The 20,472-nt window shown below is 45.9% G+C and overlaps 1 protein-coding gene across 2 annotated transcripts in view; it reads right to left on the bottom strand.

Annotated features, from left to right (window-relative positions):
• Positions 1–264: 264 nt before the first annotated feature.
• The window catches only part of SLC15A4 (solute carrier family 15 member 4), a 61,535-nt gene continuing 41,327 nt past the window's right edge, over positions 265–20,472 (bottom strand). The window contains exons 6-8 of one of the 2 annotated variants that reach the window (XM_084819699.1): positions 15,564–15,719; positions 4,784–4,942; positions 265–2,070 (exon numbers count right to left, since the gene is read on the bottom strand). In XM_084819699.1, the coding sequence (XP_084675825.1) occupies positions 1,922–2,070; positions 4,784–4,942; positions 15,564–15,719 (464 nt within the window). In that variant the 3' untranslated portion in view covers positions 265–1,921. Of the gene's footprint in view, positions 2,071–4,525; positions 4,943–15,563; positions 15,720–20,472 lie in introns of those variants that run through there. The other variant, XM_084819698.1, reaches the window with a different exon arrangement.

The following is a 20,472-nucleotide window of genomic DNA, read 5'->3' on the forward strand; positions in this document are numbered from 1 at the left end:
CTGGACTAGATGGACTTTCACTCTGATTCAAGGAAAGGTTCTTCTATCCTTTGGGGATCTCAGCAAATGTTGACTTTCCCAACCTGGTATCCTTTGGATGCTTTGGACGTCAACTCCCATCAGCCCCCACTGTGGGCAATGGTCAGGAATGCTGAGAATTGCAGTCCAAAACCTCTGGAGGGCGCTATGTTTGGAGAGGCTGCAGTATGCATATCCAAGTTCAAAAATACGAGATTTGTTTTTAAAGACTACAGAGAACAGAATACCTGCAACATAATTTTATTCACCTTGGAACACAGGCTCACAGGGCAAAGATTTTGTAAACAGGTTTAAATGAAGGTACTTGATTTACAGAAAACCAAAGATCTTTTTCTCTCCCTTCCCAATGTTGTAAATATGCTTAAAAATTAAAACACCGAAAGAAAATTGTTAAAAACCATTTGTTATCAGACGAAGTTGATTCCTTCCCCTTCTCCAGTGGATTCTGTCATTTCTGTGCAAAATACTGCTTTTACGTATTGCTGCCAAGGTTAACAGAGGAAACGCAATTAAACATAGGCTCCGTGAGAAATAAAGAGCCACTTTTTCCCCACGTGCTGTCTGAAATCACAGTCCTTCCTTTTGTTTGGTTATTGCAAAGGCTGGAAAAGGGCTTAAGGAGACTCGTGTGTAATTGTCCATCTTTTGACCAAAAGGTTCAGTGTGGATTTATATACACAACTGTTTTGTTCTTGGCACAGTGGCTTTTAATTTTTAAACTACATAAGAATAAGCTGTGGGCAAAGTTTGGCTGACACTCAGTAGAGATTCTTGGGCCTCATATTGGTACACAATCCCCAGTCAATGCAGGATCATCTCACAATGTCTTTCTACTTGCACCTCCACCATGAGTAGACTTGTGACCTCTAAGACATCCATCCAGCTGCATGTAAAACTAAGTCTCAGTACTTTACTTTTTGCTCCTTCTACACATCAGCTTTTAAATGGGAAAGCGAACTTTAAACCAGGAAGCAATAGATTTGCTTGTTCACAGCACACAATGTTTTCCAAATGAGCTTGTACAGTTCAACTCCTACCTAAAAAAAAGAAATTCTCAAGGTATGTGGCAAAAACAACAACAACCAAAAGTAAAATTCTGATACCAGCTCAGTTTCACACCCCAAAATGATTTAACATGTACAAAAAACAAAACAAAAAACCACCCTATAGCAGCTGAAAGACCACCACGTCACACAGCGAGGCCTATTCATGAACAAAGACTGTAGTTTCAACTTCGCTTATGAAAAACACATACCCCTAAGCCCCATCCCTTTTTGTCCAATGTAGGAAAAAAAATATTCCTTCCCAACTCATCCCCATATAACCAACAGAATTCCCCATCCATTTCAGGTTTAACAAGAGATATTTCTTGCCTGATCTACTTTGCGTGGCTTCAGTTTTAAGAAAGGAGAACATTAAAAAGGGAGAGATAAAAGAAAATCATGAGTGGTGTTTTCATCCACTTTCCTTCAAAGCCCTTCATGAAAAAAAAATGAAACGTATCCACAGTAGGCAGTCGCTTTTTTAACTCCATTTCCGAAGGTTTAACTGTCCCTGGCTTTAACAAACTGGAGAAAACAGCTTGGAACAAACCTGGTGCATCTTCAATGCCAAAGGGTAAGACTGTTGAGAAATAGGTTTTGTGCCACACCTCAGGACAGAAGGCAAGATAAACAGAATTATCTTGCTAACATAAGGCACTTACCTACTTTCACAGGGGAAGAAGAAAAAAATAATAAGATGGCTGAGGCAAGAACTCAATGGTAACATGCAAGTTTAAAGAAAATGTCCCCCTGCAGTAGCATTTTAAGACCTTGCAGACTGATGATTCGATGAATAACACATGCCGGTCAAATCAAGTGCTCTTCCATTACAGATCATGTCAGGTCCGCCCACCAGCAGCAGCTCCATTAGTCCGAGATCTTTGGCGGTCATATTTGACGGAGACAATAAGAAAAAGCAGAAGTGTTGCTGCTTGGATAGCAGCCAGCAGGAAAAAGTAATAGTTTAAATGGCAACCATTAATGTTACCTGGGGAGAATTAAAGAGACAAATTAAGTACCTGGCAGGAGAACACAAATAAAACAAATAAATTCAGTTCCATAAAGAAGCAAAATTCAATCCTGTGCAATTGGAACCGAGCCATATTTTGTCAAAACAGGAACACACTCATCTTTTGTCAAATCAGGAACGCACAGGAAGGATGGCTAACTTTTGTAATCTTGGGGACCACTCTACTCTCCAGATACTGTCCCATGAACCAAAGGAGTATTCTACTACACAAGTTCTCTCCTCCAGGTAGCTGCGTTTATAATCATATTGGAACTATCTAGTAGAGGAGGGGTGGGGAACCGGTGGCCTTCCAGATGACTCCAACTCCCATTGTCCTTGACCATTAGCCATGGTGGTGTCCAACACCATCTGGAGGTTCCCACTTCTGCGTTACAGCTTCACAATTACTAAGGTACACACTTCTTTTTTCTTGGAATTGTGTGGAAACCCTCTACCCAGCTTAAAATGTATTAGGGGCCAGCTGAAGTGGCAAAGAGGTTGGACAATGGTGAGGGTTGATGGGAGCTGGAGACCAATAACATCTAGAGGGGTATAGGTTCCCCACTCCAATACGTGATACCCTCCCTCCACACTGCTTAAAAATGAGTGATTTGTGGCTGTTAGGGTTCCCCTTATGACCTGGACCCTCTGAGCAACTCCTGAAGGATCTCATGCCTCCTTAAGAGTCCCACCGTCCTTCTTTTGAACTTCCCCATCCTAATAACATGGGGTTTAGGCTGTAGGCGTGGGGTGATTGACACTCCAGACACCTGGGGTTTAACACAACAGTTTGCTGGTAAATTTAAAACAAGCAAAACACAACTAAAGGTATTTACACAATAGAGCTAAGTGATACAAATGGCATTACAAGAAAAGAAAAGCTGCAAAACACAAGTTCCTTTACCCTAGCTGCACTCTGACTCCTCTAGGCTGCTTCTTCCTGCTCTGGTCTTCTGACTCTGCTCTCACTGCTCTGGGCTTTCTGACTCTCTTTTTATACCCTCCTCCCCCAAAACTGAAAATACTGCTTCAAACCTGAAGAAATGAAACTGAAACTTAACCGGGAAAATGAAACTACTCCTCTCAGGAATACCTCCTCACAGCAAAACCTCCAAGGCCTCTAAGCCTGACCATTTCCCCCCACCCCACTTTGCCTCTGTAGGCCTCAAACCTTCACAGGGCACATTGGAACACACCTAAATTTGAGAAAGCTCATTCACTGAATATCACCCTTTGGTTAAGTCAGGGATGGAGAAACTGGGGCCCTCCAGATTTTGTTGTATTCCAACTCCCATCAGTCCCAATGACCAGAGATGGTGGGAGTTGTAGTCCACTGGTTCCCTATCCCTGGATTAAGGACTCTACTCTTACTGTTGCTTCATGTCCAAGCACGATATGGATGGCAGCCAATTGGCCTCTTGAGGTCTAGCCAGCTGGACCATTATAGTTATTATACTGATTTGGGCAGGAGCGGAGGGAAGAAACTATCCAGATCTCATCCATCCTTGCTTGTGCGTCAAGGTGAAATTACTTTAATTATTGAAAAGTACACTTTAGTTAAATGAATCTGTAATGAAAAGTAGTAAGAGAACAACAAGGCCTTCAGCTGATGATAAAAATACAATATATTTCACCCAAAGAGCATGAATGTTTAAAAAGCAGTAATTTCCCCTTTGTGGACAGGATGTTAACTGGCCAAAGCTCCAAAACAGAATTCAGCCACCAAGGCTGAAAGAGGTTTAACAACCCTGCCTGACGCATCGGCTCATGTGGGGGGAAATGGTGAAGGCGCATAAGAAGAGGGTAAGCAGTTGGAAGTGGAATCATCTCCTCCCATATGTGCCTGCCCAGATCCTAAGACATCTTCAGCTGTCCTTTTGCCAAAGGAAGGGAGGCAGGTAGCTACCAAGAACAGGGCCTTTTCTGCTGTGGCACTCTGGTTGTGGAATGAGCTTCCCAAAAAGGCTCACCTGGTGCCTACATTGTCTACATTGTGCTCTTTCCGGTGCCAGGTGAAGACCTTATTTTCCCAGGCATTTTAGTCTTTCAGTGTCTGTTGTTTTAAATTTGTTATTGTATTTTAAATCTCTGCATTGCTGCTAGGTTTTATTGTGGTTTGAACTTTTATATTGTTTTTTTAAGCTTGTACGTTTTATATTGCATTTTATGATGCATCTTGCGGTTTTGTTGTGAACCGCCTAGACAGCTTTGGCTTTGGGGCAGTATAGAAATGCAGTCCGTCCGTCCATCCATCCATCCATCCATCCATAAAGGGGGATGGTAGGGCCCAGATCCATTCCAAAGAATTGGATCTGGCTTCAGTGTCTCCAACTGCCTATTCTTAGCTCAGGATGGAACCAAATAAAGGCACAAGCCCAATATCAACTGGTTTGCCCAGGGAAGTGTTTCTCCGCAACAGCATCTTACAGTTTCTAAGCATCATAACACACTACCAAGCACTTGGAGAGAAAAGCGGCATTATTAAAGTGCCAGATGGGAATTTCTGTGTGATCTGAGCTTGGTTTTTAAATGCCTCCTCTGGTGAAGGTTGCCGGTGAAAACTGCAACTTAAATGCTAATGGGTAGGGTTGGATTTTTTTTTCCAAATTAGATGAGTCACAGTGTGCCTTCAGATTAAGCATTCCGCATTGTTTTTTCTCCAGTGTGCTGGAACGGAAAGATATAAACTTACCCAAATCAGAGTGATTACTCATCCAGCCAATCGATTTAATAGACACCAACGCCAGGAGCCCCGAGCCAACAAAAGACCCGATTCCAGAAAAAAAGAAAAAGAGTCCCATAATTGCACTCTGCATAGATTTGGGAGCAGCGGAATACGCAAATTCCAGACCTGGAACAGAAGAACCAATAAAGAGATATCTGTCAGGGTGGACACTGAGCCCATAGAATCCCAGAGTAGTTCTGATTCTGAGGAAGAGGAGTCGCTCCTGGGAGAGGAGCGCGCTCCTCTTTCCCAGGGCCAACAGCTGACGGAGATTCCTCCCACCAGCATTCCTAGCTTAGATAGCAGTCCTGGGAGTGACCGAGCGTGGGAAGCAGACTTGATGGACGCGCGACGCCGACGCAGAGAGCGGCGCCAAATGGAGGGCGCAGAAAGGAGGCGTAGTGCCCGGTTGGCACGCAAACAACAGCTGCGCCCAGAGGATCCAAGGGAAAAGGGGAGGGACTCTCCCTAGTCCTTAAGTTCAGGGGTCTGCCAGTGATTCCCTTTCAAACGGGGACCAACTGTTCCAACTTAGGGCATAGGTACTCTGCTGCTCATATCTAGTTGCTAACAGTAGAGTTGTTAAGTTGTAAAAGAGGAATAAAGCTTTGAAAAGAATCCCTTTGTCTGTGTCTGGACTTGGCTACTGGATTAGACTGAGAGAGGCCTCCAAGGAGCTCTTGACAATATCAAGACCAATTATTTTGGGTAGCATTTTCATGTGCAAAAGGGTCACGAAGGCGTATGGTTGAAGCCCCATAGCAGTTTGACACTGATTTTTTTTAAACTGCCACCACTACAGGGGGATGTAGCCCGCGGGGGATGAGGGGAATGGAGAATTGGTCTCCAGATCACCTGAAGTTGCCCATCCTTGGTTTAAACGACGGCAGTTACAAATGAAGCCTGAAGCCAAGCCCACAACAGTTAAGTGCCCTGTGCCTACAAGATTATCTAGGATATGTATACAGAGAGAGGTAGGTGTGAAGCGGCACAACAGCAAAGCAACTGTGAGAAATGGATCAGCCTTTCCGTTCACAATCAACACCATAACACAAAAAAGCTTCAGGTTAATATGACTTTATTCTGCTAGAGCCTAGTCTCTCTACAAATGCAGATTCAAAGAAACTCTCAGGCTGCCCCAGGCTCTAAACAACTAAACAACGATCTCTAAGCAGAGGAGATGAACCAGAGGGAGAGAAATTTGCCAGCAGTTTGGGGTATGAACCTCCCGGCCAAGCTAGCTTTACAGCGATGCCCCTCCCTTAGGTTGGCTCCCCCCTATGTTGGCTTCCAAGAGTGGCTATCTGGGCAGAGCATCTGAGCCCTGACCCTAACTTTTCCCACTTTGCTTTGCATCGTGCCCTAGCATCTCTCAAGTCATGCATCTCTTCCTCCTTGGAAACTTGCATTCTCACGGTGGAGGAAGGGGGCAGGGACTCAGTCTGGGCCATCTATTGGTCAAGGTCTTGGGAGGACTCCTTCCAGCATTTTGGCTCACTCCCCTGGCTGGCTCACTTAGGGAGCATCTGTCCCCCGGCTGGCTCACTACGAAGGGTCCCTCCCCTGGCCTCTGATCTAACTGCTGCTCCAACTCTGATTCAGAATTGGAGCTGTCAGACATCTCAAGATGCTTAGACTCATCCCTGATGGCAACAAGGAGGCTTTGGATCCAGTATGGCTCCAGTCAAGTCTTAAGGTAAAATATATAAGAAAGAAAGACTAAATTTTGAGCTAAACGTTTTGAGCTAAATGTTTCGGCTTCCACCCTCATCAGTAGCTGTTCTGTTAACTGGGTATCAGGAGTGGCAGTTTGGAATGCCTTGAGATGAAAGTCCCTTAGGAGAAAAACTGAGGGATGAGTGGTTTATGAAGTTTATGAATTGTCCTCGAGATTAAGATCATCAGAAGAGCCCTGCTGGATCAGACCAAGGGTCCATCTAGTCCAGCATTCTGTTCACACAGTGGCCAACCAGCTGCCCACAGGAAACCCACAAGCAGAACTTGAGTGCAAAAGCACCGTCCTGCCCATGTTCCCCAGCAATGGGTGTACATAGCCATGCTGCCTCTGGTATTGGAGGTAGCACACAGCTATCAGGACCAGTAGCAACTGATAGACTCCTCCACCAACCCCCTTTTAAAACCATCCAAATTTGTGGCCATCATTACAACTTGTGGTAGTGAATTCCATAGTTTAACTAAAAAGTCTCCCTATCCACATTCTCCACACCATATGGACTGAGGCCATATGGACTGAGAGTTCTGAGTCTCTAGATCCAGAAGTGTTCCTTTTTGTCCATCATGTCTTTGTCTTTTGTTTGTTCTATTGGAAGCAAGTGTAAATCCAAGAGACTATGTGCAGGTGAACTGAAATGTCTTGCAACAGGCTGCTCCATTTTGGGGGGGGGGGGAGAGATTTGCAGATTTGTGTTATGTTTGTTCTTAAGTCTATTGTAGTTTTCCCTATATATTGCTGATAATATCTGTCTTTTTTACTTTCAATATATAACAAAATTCTGAAGTGGAACTAATATAGTTGGATCACAGCTGCTTGATAAGCAAAGCTTGGTCTCTGCTCTGTATGAAATTGACGATACACACTTTTCAAAGCAGAGAGGTTTCAAAGTTACAATGATTTAACTCATGATGCAAATTAAAGAGCTTTCCGGAGCAGCGTCACTACACGCCCATCAAAACGTTTGAACTTCAACCACTTTCCTGAAATCTCCAACTCCTATCTCAAGGTGCAGGCTTCTTGATATTAAGACGTTTAGCTCAGAAGATTGAAACAAAAGCTCTGTAGCGCAAACCAGACGAGAGGGGAAAATGTCAAAAAGCAATTAAAATCGGCAGGAAATCCTCCGTTCACACAGAAAGATTCGCATTTCATCCCCAACACTTGGGGCCACAGAGGGCTTTTGTTTAAAGTTAAAACATGTTGCTCTTACATGCTGGTGCTTACTTGGAAAGCCCTGAACATGGAAGCAGGCACACTTCAGACTTGTGGGATCTACTTTATTATTTAGAAGAACAGCAATGTGGCTATCAAGAGGGCCTTTTCTGTGGCGGCACCCCGGCTGTGGAATGAGCTTCCCAGAAAGGCTCACCTGGCGCCTACGTTGTGCTCCTTCTGGCACCACGTGAACACCTCCGTATTTTCAGGCATTTTGGTCTTTTAGCTCTGCTGTTTGTACTCTGTTACTGCATTTTAAATCTCTGCATTGCTGCTAGGTTTTATTTTGGTTGGTACTTTTTATAGTTTCAAGCTTTTACATTTTCTATTATATTTTATGATGCATTTTGTGGTTTTAATTGTTGTGAATCACCCAGAGAGCTTCGGTTGTTGGGTGGTATAGAAACGTAATAAATAAGTGAAGTCCACTAAATGGGAGACAGGGGAAAATGCCATTTCCTTAAGATGAGCCACATTCTTGGGGGCAGGAGTGTGCATCACACTTTATTTAAGTGGTTCACATATGAAATATGGAAAACAGAATATGCAAAAAAAAAAATTAGGTAATACATTTAAAGCAAACACACACACAAATGACAGAAACAGTCAAACAGAACAGTGCAATCACATGTTAGGGAAAGCCTGAGTAAACAGGTGCATCTCCAAGAGATGTCTACAGTTTTTGCCTCTCGAACTACATGTGGGAGACTGTTCCAGAACTGGATGCTACTACCAAAGAGGCCTGGTTATGTGCCATTACTTGATGACACCCTGTATGTTGTAGGACAACCAACAAGGCCTCCCCAGAAGATCTGGTTTATACAGGAGAAAGATGGTTTGCTACTTTATCCCTGGTTTTGAATAAATTTACGGTCATCAACCTCATCATATGTGATATGTAATAAATGATAGTGATGAGGTTTTAATCAGATCCTGGATTTGTTTCATTGTTGATTGTTTGGAATTGTGTTAGATATATGTTGTCTCTGTGTGTGCTGTCTGTTTATATGTTTGCATGTAAATGGTTTTACACTTTGTATAATGTTCTTAAGGGTGAAATCTTATGGCTGCTAGCCGGGAGCTCTGAGGTTGGCTCCTGGAAAACCACCTCCCCGCCTCGTAGCCAGCGCAGATCGTCCCTGGGCTTGGTGTTGGAAGAGCAGTGCGGAGCACAGCAAAAGGGGGCATTCCCGGGAGTGAGGTGGGGAGCGTGGAAATGCCAGTATAACGCTTCCTATGTGTTGTCTGGCCTGCCCACCCCCCAGCCCCTTCCAAAGTCCCATGGCTAGACAGCTGAAATCTGCTGTCTAGCCGCAAATGCACAGCGTCCGGCGTGCGGAGGAGGAAATAACCTCAGCACTCCGCATCAACAACCCTGCATTGGATAAGCGGTCATCTCCGAGCTTGGAGACGGCCGCCTATCTCCATAGGATTGCTCCCTTACTGTTTTTTAAAATTGGTAAACCACCCAGAGAGCTTCTGCTGTTGGGAGATATAGAAATGTAATACATGAATGATCATGATTATTAAGACATAAACACCACTTGCAGCAGCACAGTAACTCAAAAGCCCTATTCAGGCTTTCTCTACGTGGATAAAGCAACCCTGTGAGGAGAGCACGCCAGCCCGGTCCTTCTCCCTCGTCGCGTTGGTCACCCTTGACTTGTGCAGGGTGACAGTCTGAAGAGGAAGCCTCAAGTTTCTGTGGAGATTCTCCCCCTGAGCTAGAACACAGATTTTCCAGGATACTGGAGTCCCTCCTCAGACTGTTGCCTTCTATGAGTAGAGGGCAACGAATGTGTCTGCTTCATCCACAAACAGAACAGCTGAATAGGGCTGAAGCCACATTCAAGATGAAGCTGGACAGCGACTTGTCAGGGACGCTCTGACTTGGATGCCTGCATTGAGCAGGGGGTTGGACTCGATGGCCTTGTAGGCCTCTTCCAAACCTACTATTCTAGGATTCACACCAAGTATGGCCTCCTTGTCAACAATCATTTTATAACTGATTCTTTTAATTGTTTGGGGGGGCCCCTCTCCCCCTCCTCCATGCTGCTCTTCCGAGCACGGAGCCTGGGGATGGTCCACGCCGCCTACGAGGTGGAGGGGGCGGGGAGGCGATTTTCCAGGGAGTTGCTGGGGGAAGTGAGGTGGTGTCATTTTGGATACATAATTGAAGGAAGGGCTTTTAAGGCTATGGAGGTGTAAAAGTCAACCCCTTAAATAAATGGGAGGCAGGTGAAAAAGAATGGCTTTTATTACGCTGAACTGCAGACCGGAAGGTCGGCAGGACAGCAGTTCGAGACCTGAGTGCCGCGTGACGGAGTGAGCTCCCGTCTTCAGTCCCAGCTTCTGCCAACCTAGCAGTTCGAAAGCAAGAAATTGCAAGTAGATAAATAGGTACCGCCTCGGCGGGAAAGGTAACAGCGTTCCGTGCACCTCGGTGTTCAGTCATGCCGGCCACATGACCACGGAAGCGCCTTTGGACAGCGCTGGCTCTTCGGCTTAGAAACGGGGATGAGCACCGCACCCTAGAGCCGGACACGACTGGTTGGGGACACCTTTACCTTTTTAGCGTGATGGAGCAGGCAAGGTATATGACATTATTTCTCTCTTTCTACCAAGAAAAATGGCACTCAAGGCAGATTATGACTTTTTCATTTTTATTTAGGTTTGTATGTCAGCCCAGTCAATGGCAATGTAACTGGGTTCTGGAATGGAACGGCTAACCGTACTCTTGGAAGAGAACAAAAGTGTGCTTAGCAGCAATCAAACCAAGACCATAGTCTTTTCGGCATTTGTGGCACAAAATCCAGATCTGGGTGCCCAAAAGGAAAGCGTCAACTGGCTTCCCTCAGGATAAAAACAGCTCCCAGGTTTTCCCTCCATGCAGAAGAGGAGCTAAAACCTTGCCATGTGATGGCCACAGTGTGGTACTGAGAGAAAAAACTCGACTTCATGGGTTGCCATTAAAGTTTTCCTGAAAGAAAGTGGTGTGTGTGTGTGTGTGTGTGTGTGTGTGTGTGTGGCGGGGGAAGCATTTCTCCTCAGACCAAAAAAATAATTAAAAAATCTAAGCAATTTTGATGGAGGCCAAGCAGTGTTCTCTAGGCCACGTTCGGGGGGTGGGGTGGGGAGGAGAAGGGAGGTCACACTTACCATTGGTTTTGGAGGAGGAGGAGGAGGAGAAATGCAAACACCAGCTGAAGCAATACAGTGACTGAACGTCAAACCAGTATGACCTGCCTGTCCACAGCCACTTTTTAACTGTTTCTGTTTGCATGAATCTCCCCTGCCCTGCAACCAAGAAACAGCCTTTTGCATCTGCGACAGCCATGCCACTTCACTCTTGGCCCCTCCAAGATCTGTCACCGATCTCTTTGATTACTGCTGAGCAATGGGGGCAACCCCACCCATCCCTTTTGCACCGGCCTTACACATCTGGGATCCTTCCCAGGAAAAAGCAAACAATGCACGTTTCCTGGTTCAGCCGTGCATTAAAAAGGTAGGTTTATCTGCACGCTTCGTCAGAAAGGATCAGAATTTCGACACATGGGCAATGAACAAACACGCACCGTTAATGCTTCTTTTAAACATATGTTTTGGCAGTGTCCAGCTGCTGCTTCTTTTGGGAAGGAGGAGATTATACGGATAAATTTTGTACTGGAACAGTCTTTAATATTCACTGACGTATAGGCACTTTTAAATTATCTACCTGCTTCTTGGAAATTAATGAATGATCAGCATCAATAGATACTCTGCACTCTTTTGACAGCTAAAAGGCTGATATTACAACACTGGAAGGATAAACGCTCACCTCCTCTAATGCAACGGGTTGAGGACTTTACAACACTTTCAATATTTGAATGGGTGGCACATAGGCGCCACTTTCAAATGAATACTTATTTGGATATCAGGTCTGCATTGGTTGAAGCTTATGTGGAATTGCTAAAAAGTTATATGCATTCCATATGTATTCATAGATATGGATATATACAAATCTCGTGTGTGTGTGTGTGTGTGTGTATTCCTTCTTTTCCCCCCTTTTCTTTCTTTTTAAACATTCTGAGTTTTTGTTGTTGAAATCTCTCAGTAAAAATGAAATAAAAAAGAAGTGCTTCTTTTTGAAGTGCTTCTTAAGAACCAAATGTGCTTAAGAAACAAACATGTGCCAGGAAAGGTGGGTTGGAGAGGAAGCTGGCTTGGAATCTTTTGCCTCATCCCCTCTTTGCCTGTTCCTTCCTTCACAACTGGTTTGGGGGGCAAAAACATAAGAACATCAGAAGAGCCCTGCTGGATCAGACCAAGGGTCCATCTAGTCCAGCATTCTGTTTACTCAGTGGCCAACCAGCTGTTGACAGGAGACACACAAGCAGAACATGAGTGCAACAGCACCCTCCTGCCCATGTTCCCTAGAGGTCCCTCACTGCCTCTGGTACTGGAGGTAGCACGTAGCCATCAGGACTAGTACCTAATTATAGCCTTCTCCTCCAGGAATTTGTCTAACCCCCTTTTAAAGCCACCCAAACTGGTGGCCATCACCACATCCTGTGGTAGCGAATTCCATAGTTTAACTATCTGCTGTGTGAAGAAGCCCTTCCTTTCATCTCTCCTGGATCTCCCACCAGCCAGCTTCATGGGAAGATCCTGGGTTCTAGTATTTTGAGAGAGGGAGAAAAATGTCTCCCTATCCAGCTTCTCCACACCATGCATCATTTTGTACACCTCTGTCATGTCTCCCCTTCCCCTCCTTTTTTCCAAGCTAAACAATCCCAGCTGTTGTCACCTTCTCTCACAAGGGGGATGCTCCAGCCCCTTGATCATCTGAGTTGCCCTTTTCTGAACTTTTTCCAGCTCTACAATATCTTTTTTTAGGTGTGGTGAACAGAACTGGACCACAGTATTCTAAACGTGGTTGCACCATAGATTCATATAAAGGCAGTATGATGTTGGCCGTTTTACTCTCAATTCCTTTTCTAATTATGTCTAACATGGAGTTGGCCTTTTTTACAGCAGCTGCACACCAGATTGAGAAAATAGAAAACCAGTGTGCAGTTTTAAGCGCATGCATGGGGGGGGGGAGGCATAGCTGAGGATGTGGCCAGGGTTTGTAGCAGGAAAAGGAGGCTGTCGGTCTCCCATTCCCCCCACCCTTTGCTTCTCTCACTACCTCCCTCCCCATCACCCTCAAAGCCAAAGGAGGAGTTCCTTGTCCTCAGAGTGGGCTTAACAGATGGGACAGAAAGAAGCCCAGAGGCCTAGTCAGCCAGCTCTGACAAACAAAAAGATCAATGCACGGCAGAGCTAATGGGAGGGGTCAACAGAGGAGAGGCTGCGGGCCAGCTGGAAAGGCTCTGTGGGCCGCATCTGGCCCAAGGGCCAAAGGTTTCCCATCACTGGGTTTAGGGGATTTAAGAAGCAGGGCTGGGAAAGATCCCCAGCCAGAGAGCCTAGGAAACAGCCTGCTGCCAGAACAAACGCCACCGAGCCAAATCGACCACAGGTCTGAGTTGACATTAACGCAGCTTCCCACTGGGTGCGGGCTTTCACTGCTATGCCTCTTTGATTCACGGAATTAAGAACACCTTGCCAGCCATCTTAAATCCTGGCTTTGAGCCATGCCCTTGTAAATCCACTGAGGGGGACAAGAAAACTAAACTAAACAAAAATGTTTACACGGGGAGAGAGAGAAGAGAGCAGCACAGCCCTTTAATTAGAAGGCTAGGCAAAACAAGCCGTGTGTGAAACAGCGGCACGGAGCTGGGGCTATATTTTTTGCTAATGAACCCTGAATGTGTGTGAAACAGACCAGAAAATGAAATTTTATGGCCACGCTCACTCCTCCCATTTGCAGGTTCCACACACACACCCAAAGAAAAGAAAGAAGGGGGGGATCAATAGGAGCCAATGTTGTCGGACACTACATCAAACAGGCTAGATGCTCAAGGACACTTGTGGTTTGGTTTTCAAGTGGTGCCCTGGGATCACACAGAGCTGTGGCATCCGCAGAGCTGGATCATGGACCCATCTGGCCCCGCTCCAGCTGGCAACAGTTTTGCAAGAGCCCAAACGGGGACAGAAGAATATCAGAACAGCCCTACTAGATCAGGCCCAGGGTGCATCTAGTCCAGCGTTCTGTTCACACAGTGGCCAACCAGCTGCCTGTAGGAACCCACAAGCAGGGCATGAGCTCAACAGCACCCTCCCGCCCATGTTCCCCAGCAACAGGTGCACATAGGCTCACTGCCTCCGGTCATGGAGGCAGCACACAGCCATCAAGACTAGTAGCCATTGATAGCCGTCTTCTCCAGGACCTCCCTAGCCTTGCTACCCAAGGGCCTTCTAGGCCAGGGGTGGAGAACATCACGCCCAGGAGCCAAATACGGCCAGCCCGGGAGCGAAATGCAGCCCTCCAGGGTTTCTCAGATAGTCCGCCCCCTTTCCCCCACCTTACCTCCTTTCCCACCAGTCCGCCCCCTTTCCCCAACCACTGGTCGTTTCTTGGTTTCCCAGCTTTTGCACATTCTCCCCTCCCACCATTCTGGAAGGCTGAAATGCCTCTCGTTAGAGTTTACTTATTAGAAGTACGGGCTTTAAGGTAAAATAGGCTGGTTTGGGGAGAGGGGTTGGCCCTGCCCCCACTTTTCACATTCGGCCCCCACCCACCACTGGAATGTGGCCCCCAAGAGATTCTCCAAAACTGAAGTCAGCCCTTGGGGTGAATGAGGTTCTGCTCCCCAATTCTCGGTAGATACGCCGGGGGTTGAAACCGGGAGTTTCTGCATGCAAAGCATGTTCTCTACCACCGGGCTACAAGCCTTCCTACTAGGAGGGTATAACCGTGCCCAGTCAGACAATGCCCCATCTTCTTGCTGAGCCTGGTGCCCTCCAGACGTGTTGGACTAAAACTTCCCTAAACCTCTAGCCAGCTGGGAGATGCTGGATAGAAACTGTAATCCAACACACAGGGCCAGCCCTACCATTAAGCGGAGTGAGGCCGTTGCTTCAGGCAGCAGATGCTGGGAGGCGGCAGGAAAGTGTCGGAGGAGAGACCTGTGGCCACATGGCTTGCCCTGCACCCCCTACCCTCAGTTAGCCTGTTGCCCTCAGGTCCAGCGGAGGGAGATGTTCCATCCCCAGTATTGAAGTAAGATTCATCTGATAGTCAAGCCGGCCTTTCTACATGGAAAGGGACAGGGCACCGTTGTGTTCTTTGCCTCAGGCAGCAAAACGTCTGGGGCCAGCCCTGTCAACACATCTCGAGGGCACAGCATTTGGGGCCTACATGTATTGACTTATTTAACAGAGGTATATAACCCACTTCACAAAAGAATTGAACCAAGAGGTGCACAATCCAGAACTGCTGAAACAACAGCTTGGCATGGGGGACGTTTGGGTGGCAGCAAAGTTAAAGCCCATGTGCCCCCCTCCTCTCCAGTGCCAATCCAGATACTGGCCCCGTGCTACGCACTATGCCTTTTTGTAGTTCAGGAAGAGCTGTGGACAGTCCTGTTCAAAAATGCCGTTGCCGTACTGCTGGGCTCCGCGAGAAACTGTAGCAGAAACTTCACATAAATAAGGGCGCAATCCTATGCATGTTTAGGCAGAACAAAGTCTGCCCAAACTCCCAGCATGCCGCAGTCAGTATGGCTGCCTGGGGCAGGCTGGGAGCTGCAGAGCTTTTTTTCTGTCTGAACATGCATAGGATTGCGCCCTAAAGAGACCAGACCTTCAGCGGTGATAAGAGGAAACAAATAAGCCCCCCGCCACCATTGCACCCCCTTCCTAAATACTCACCCGCAATGCTTGCAAATATTTCACTAAAACCAATCAGAATGTATTGGGGGATCTGCCACCAGACCGACATATCAGCCGCGTGGTACACCGTTGTCCCGATCTTCTGATCTATCGTCTTGATCTTTACAACCTTCAGCCGATTGCTCTCCAAGATCCCTGGAAGAGAGAAAAAAATGCACAGGGAACTTTATTGGTATCTTCATATTTTAGTTGTTTGTCACATTTCTACCCCACCTTTCCTCCACGGAGCCCAAGGCGGTGTACGTGACCCTCCTCCTCTCCATTTTATCCTCATGAGAACCTGAGAGGTAGGCTAGGCTGGGATTCAGTGACTGATCGCTGCACGCCTGCAGGGCTGTTGCAGGAATTAAGAAAAAGAAAGACTAACCCCATGTATCCAAACCAAGGTCACCGGTACTTTCATGCAGAAACCCTCTGCAACCTGGGAGACTGGGAGGGAGACTGTGGCATTCCTGCCTCTTCCCAGTGAGAATTCCCCTTCTCCAAGACCTTTCTCACCCCAGCAGGAACCACCTTCTTTCACATACACCAGGCTTTGCTGCCACCAGGACTTTTAAGGCTCAATTCCAACCCTTTATTCAGTCCTCTATCTATAAGGGCACACAGACTTTACTTAGGACCTTGTACCGTTCCCTTTAAACCATTCTCTTTAGACCTTGTACCGTTCCCTTTAGACCATTCCCTTTAGACCTCCCCTTACATAGCCAAGAGCAAAAAGCGTAGGATTTATAAATAAGAAAGCTTTACTGATTACAGCTATAAGTTGTTGAATAATAAACAGGTAACTCTTAATGGCATTATCAATATATGTTCTCTCATAAAACGTTCTCTAGCTCACACTCTCAAACAGTCACTTCACAAATCTCCACAGACCTCTCTCTCTCTCTCTCTCTCTCTCTCTCTCTTCTCAATCCTAAAATCCTAACCCTATCAAATCATATCTCTGTCTCTAACCTATCTGACTCCCACAGCACAGCCCACAGTTTATATAGCACACACCCTTCACCCCACCCTTCACTCTCTCAGCCAATCATCACACATATAGAAACCCACCATTCTCCAGTCACTCATCTCTCTCTCTCTCTCTCTCCCCACAGAAATACTCACCATAAAACACAGAGGTACAACAGGTCTACATAACCATAGACATAGAGTTATTATATATAGACGTGTAATGTCACAGAGACAAACATGCTAATACAGATTTAAAACAAGGTTTTGGAGGTGCGATGCTCGACAAACAGACTGGCAGCCCAAATCCATGAGGTCATTACCGTTCTGGGTTTGGAAGGGAATCAATGAGGATCTCTTTGCTTTACAAGAGGATTACCTGAACTCAAACCACAGCTTAAGCTGCATCTCCTCATATTTGCATGTAAAAATACCATAAAAGCACACAAGAAGAAGAAGAAGGAGAAGGAGAAGGAGAAGGAGAAGCAGCAGCCGCCATTTCCAGAAAATGTTCCTTGCTAACCATAGGATTTGGGAGTTATTGCATTCTCATTTTATGAACCAAGATTTCAAAAATCTGTACCTTGTTCTGTGTGAATTAGCTCGGATTTACTGATGCAAACATTAATTCATGTTGGGGCAATCTCATTTCACTAAAAGCCCCCCCCCCCCATCTCCCACCCAGTGCAAAGTCAGTGCAAGGCATTGGCGGACAACAACCTGTGACTTGGTGAAAAAACAGACGCACCTATGGTTGCTGGTTTTATGTCAACCCGATGCTATGGTAGGCTTGAAGGAGTAGGACTTTAATCCCTTTCCAGTCCTGTGAATCCTACGCCTCATACAAAGCTCTGCTATGCTGTGTAGTTCAGAAGTCGTTCGATACAGTCCTATGTCACTTTTTTCACTGGATGCCCTGGCAAGTCAAAGCAGCGGAGGCTGGTGGCTCCAATGTCAGGGGGGCGGTAAATGTGCTCCGGGTTTTAGTCAGAACTCTAAAGGAGCTATCCAAGGTGCTTTGCGAAGTTCTGACTGAAACCCAGAGCAGATTCACCACCACCCTGACATCGGCACCACCGGCCTCCACTGAGTCAAAGAGATGCTTTATCACTGGTCAGTAGCCTGGACTGACAGACTACTGGTCAATCTACCATCTACTACAGGGGTGGGCAACTTCAGGCCCAGGGGCCATATCTGGCCTGCCTGGGGGTCAAAACCAGCCCTCCAGGGCTCCTCAGATGGATGGCCATACCCCTTTTCCTGACAACATCCCCTGACCACTGATCAGTTGGTCGTTTTCCAGATTTTTCAGTTCTTTCCCCACTCTAAAAGGTGTAAATGCCTCTCCTGAGGCTGAGTTACCAGCAGTAACTTTAAGCTGAAGAGCTTTAAGTTAGAAAGATGCTGGTATGCTGGGCCTGCCCCCGACTGGAACATGGCTCCCGCGAAACTGAATTCGGGCCTTGGGATGAAAGATGTTGCGCACCCTAAAGCTGTGTCAGTAAATACGACTGTATCACACGGCTGGCACTGCTGTATCCTGTAAATTTTCAAGCCATTATCTTGGATGCATCATTCAGTCCAGGGGATGGCAATGTTTTTGAGGTTGTGGGCAGATGTGGCAATTTGAGAAGCTGTCCTGGGAACCATCACAAAATGGGTGCACCGCAGACGAAAGCTTCGGCCTGGAGCCACCTGCCATCTTGATTTCCTACCCCTGTTTGAGTCTATGCTGTGCTTAATTTTTACACACACTGCCCTTAAATCCTCTTTGGGATGAAGGCACACAGTATATACAATTCTGTCAATAAAAACAACGGCAACTATACATCCCTCCCTCTAATTGTGAACTGAAGTAGTGAGTGCCGACAGGAGGAGAGCTGAAACTGAAAAACCCAGAGGGAGCGTGTTCAGAGGGATCCTGAGATTTCCAAAATTGCCCAAAATAAAATTAAATACATACACTGAAAAGGGGAACTCCTCCACAAAAAAAACCCTGTCCAATTACGACTGAGAATGTTCGACAGACATGGAATATTGTGAGGTGGAAAAGAAAAATGGAAAAATTAGTGTGTGTGTGTGTGTGTGTGTATGTGTGTGTGTAATGGTGGGGGTAGAATCATATATCTTGGAGGGCACAGCAGGCTGACCGGAGACACTGACAATATTTGGTGCAGGTCCCTCTTGTGTACATAAGTGTGTTTGTGCACACACATGTGTGTGTATATCTCCTATTGCTCTGTGAAGTGGGAGAGGATCTCTCTCTCTCTCTCTACACACACACACACACACACACCTATTCGGTCTAAGAATGAACTGAGCCTCAATGGAACAATCCAGTGGAGGCTGATGGCTCCAATTTCAGTGGGGCTCTGTTTCCATTCTGGGTTTTAGTGAGCTATCCAAGGTGCTGAACCCTATCCTCAAAATGAGTTCAGCACATTCAGAGTTCTGGCTGGTTCTGACTGAAACCCAGAATGGAATCACAGCCCCACTGAAATCAGAGCCCCCAGCCTCTACTTGAACAATCTCCCCAGTGAGGCCTCACTGGTGCCAACATTGTTATCTTTTGGGCACCAGGTTAACACCTTCCTCTATTCTCAGTCATTCAGGCAGCATATGATAAGGTCTTAATCAGGTCCTGGGATTCATTATTGTTGATTATTGTAATTGTATATATGTATGTGTACATGTGTGTGTTGTCTGTTTATGTTTCTACATGGCACACGTAAGTATATGTTTATATGTCAATGTTTGTATGTGTCTGCATACAAAGGTGTTTGTAGGTAAACGTTGGTATATGTCAATGTTTGTATGTGTCTGCATACAAAGGTGTTTGTAGGTAAACGTTGGTATATGTCAATGTTTGTATGTGTCTGCATACAAAGGTGTTTGTAGGTAAACGTTGGTATATGTCAATGTTTGTATATGTCTGCATACAAAGGTGTTTGTAGGTAAACGTTGGTATATGTCAATGTTTGTATATGTCTGCATACAAAGGTGTTTGTAGGTAAAGGCTGGTATATGTCAATGTTTGTATGTGTCTGCATACAAAGGTGTTTGTAGGTTAATCCTGGCATATGTCAATGTGGGCTGCCTTTGAAAACGGTCCGGAAACTTCAGCCGGTCCAAAATAGGGCAGCAAGATTGTTAACAGGGACTGGCCTGCGAGCTCATATTACGCCAGTACTTTTCCAGCTGCACTGGCTGCCGGTCCATTTCCGGGCCCGATTCAAAGTGCTGGTGTTAACATTCAAAGCCCTTAACGGCTTGGGGCCAGGTTACCTGAAGGATCGCCTCCTCCCATATGTGCCTGCCCGGACCTTAAGATCATCATCAGCGGCCCTTCTCCGTGAGCCCCTGCCAAAGGAAGTGAGGCGGGTGGCTACTAGGAGGAGAGCTTTTTCTGCTGTGGCACCCCGGCTCTGGAATGAGCTCCCTAGTGAGGCTCGCCTGGCGCCTACATTGTACTCCTTTCGGCGCCAGGTGAAGACCTTTTTATTTTCCCAGGCATTTTAGCATTTTAGCTTTCTAAATTTTTAGCTTTGCTGTTTTAAATCTGTATTTTAAACTCCTGTACTGCTGCTAGGTTTTATTGTGGTTGTATTGTTATATTGTGGTTTTAATGTTCTACATATTTTAAATTGTTTTATTGTGTGTTGTTTGGTTTTAGTTTTTGTGAACCGCCCAGAGAGCTTCGGCTATTGGGCGGTATAGAAATGAAATAAATAAATAAATAAATATGTCTGCATACAAAGCTGTTTGTAGGTAAAGGCTGGTATATGTCAATGTCTGTATATGTCTGCATACAAAGGTGTTTGTAGGTAAACATTGGTATATGTCAATGTTTGTATATGTCTGCATACAAAAGTGTTTGTTGGTAAAGGCTGGTATATGTCAATCTTTGTATATGTCTGCATTCAAAGGTGTTTGTAAG

Source organism: Heloderma suspectum, chromosome 13, assembly GCF_057233095.1.
Source record: "Heloderma suspectum isolate Gila_16-S chromosome 13, 16-S_ref, whole genome shotgun sequence".
NCBI classification, from domain to species: domain Eukaryota; kingdom Metazoa; phylum Chordata; class Lepidosauria; order Squamata; family Helodermatidae; genus Heloderma; species Heloderma suspectum.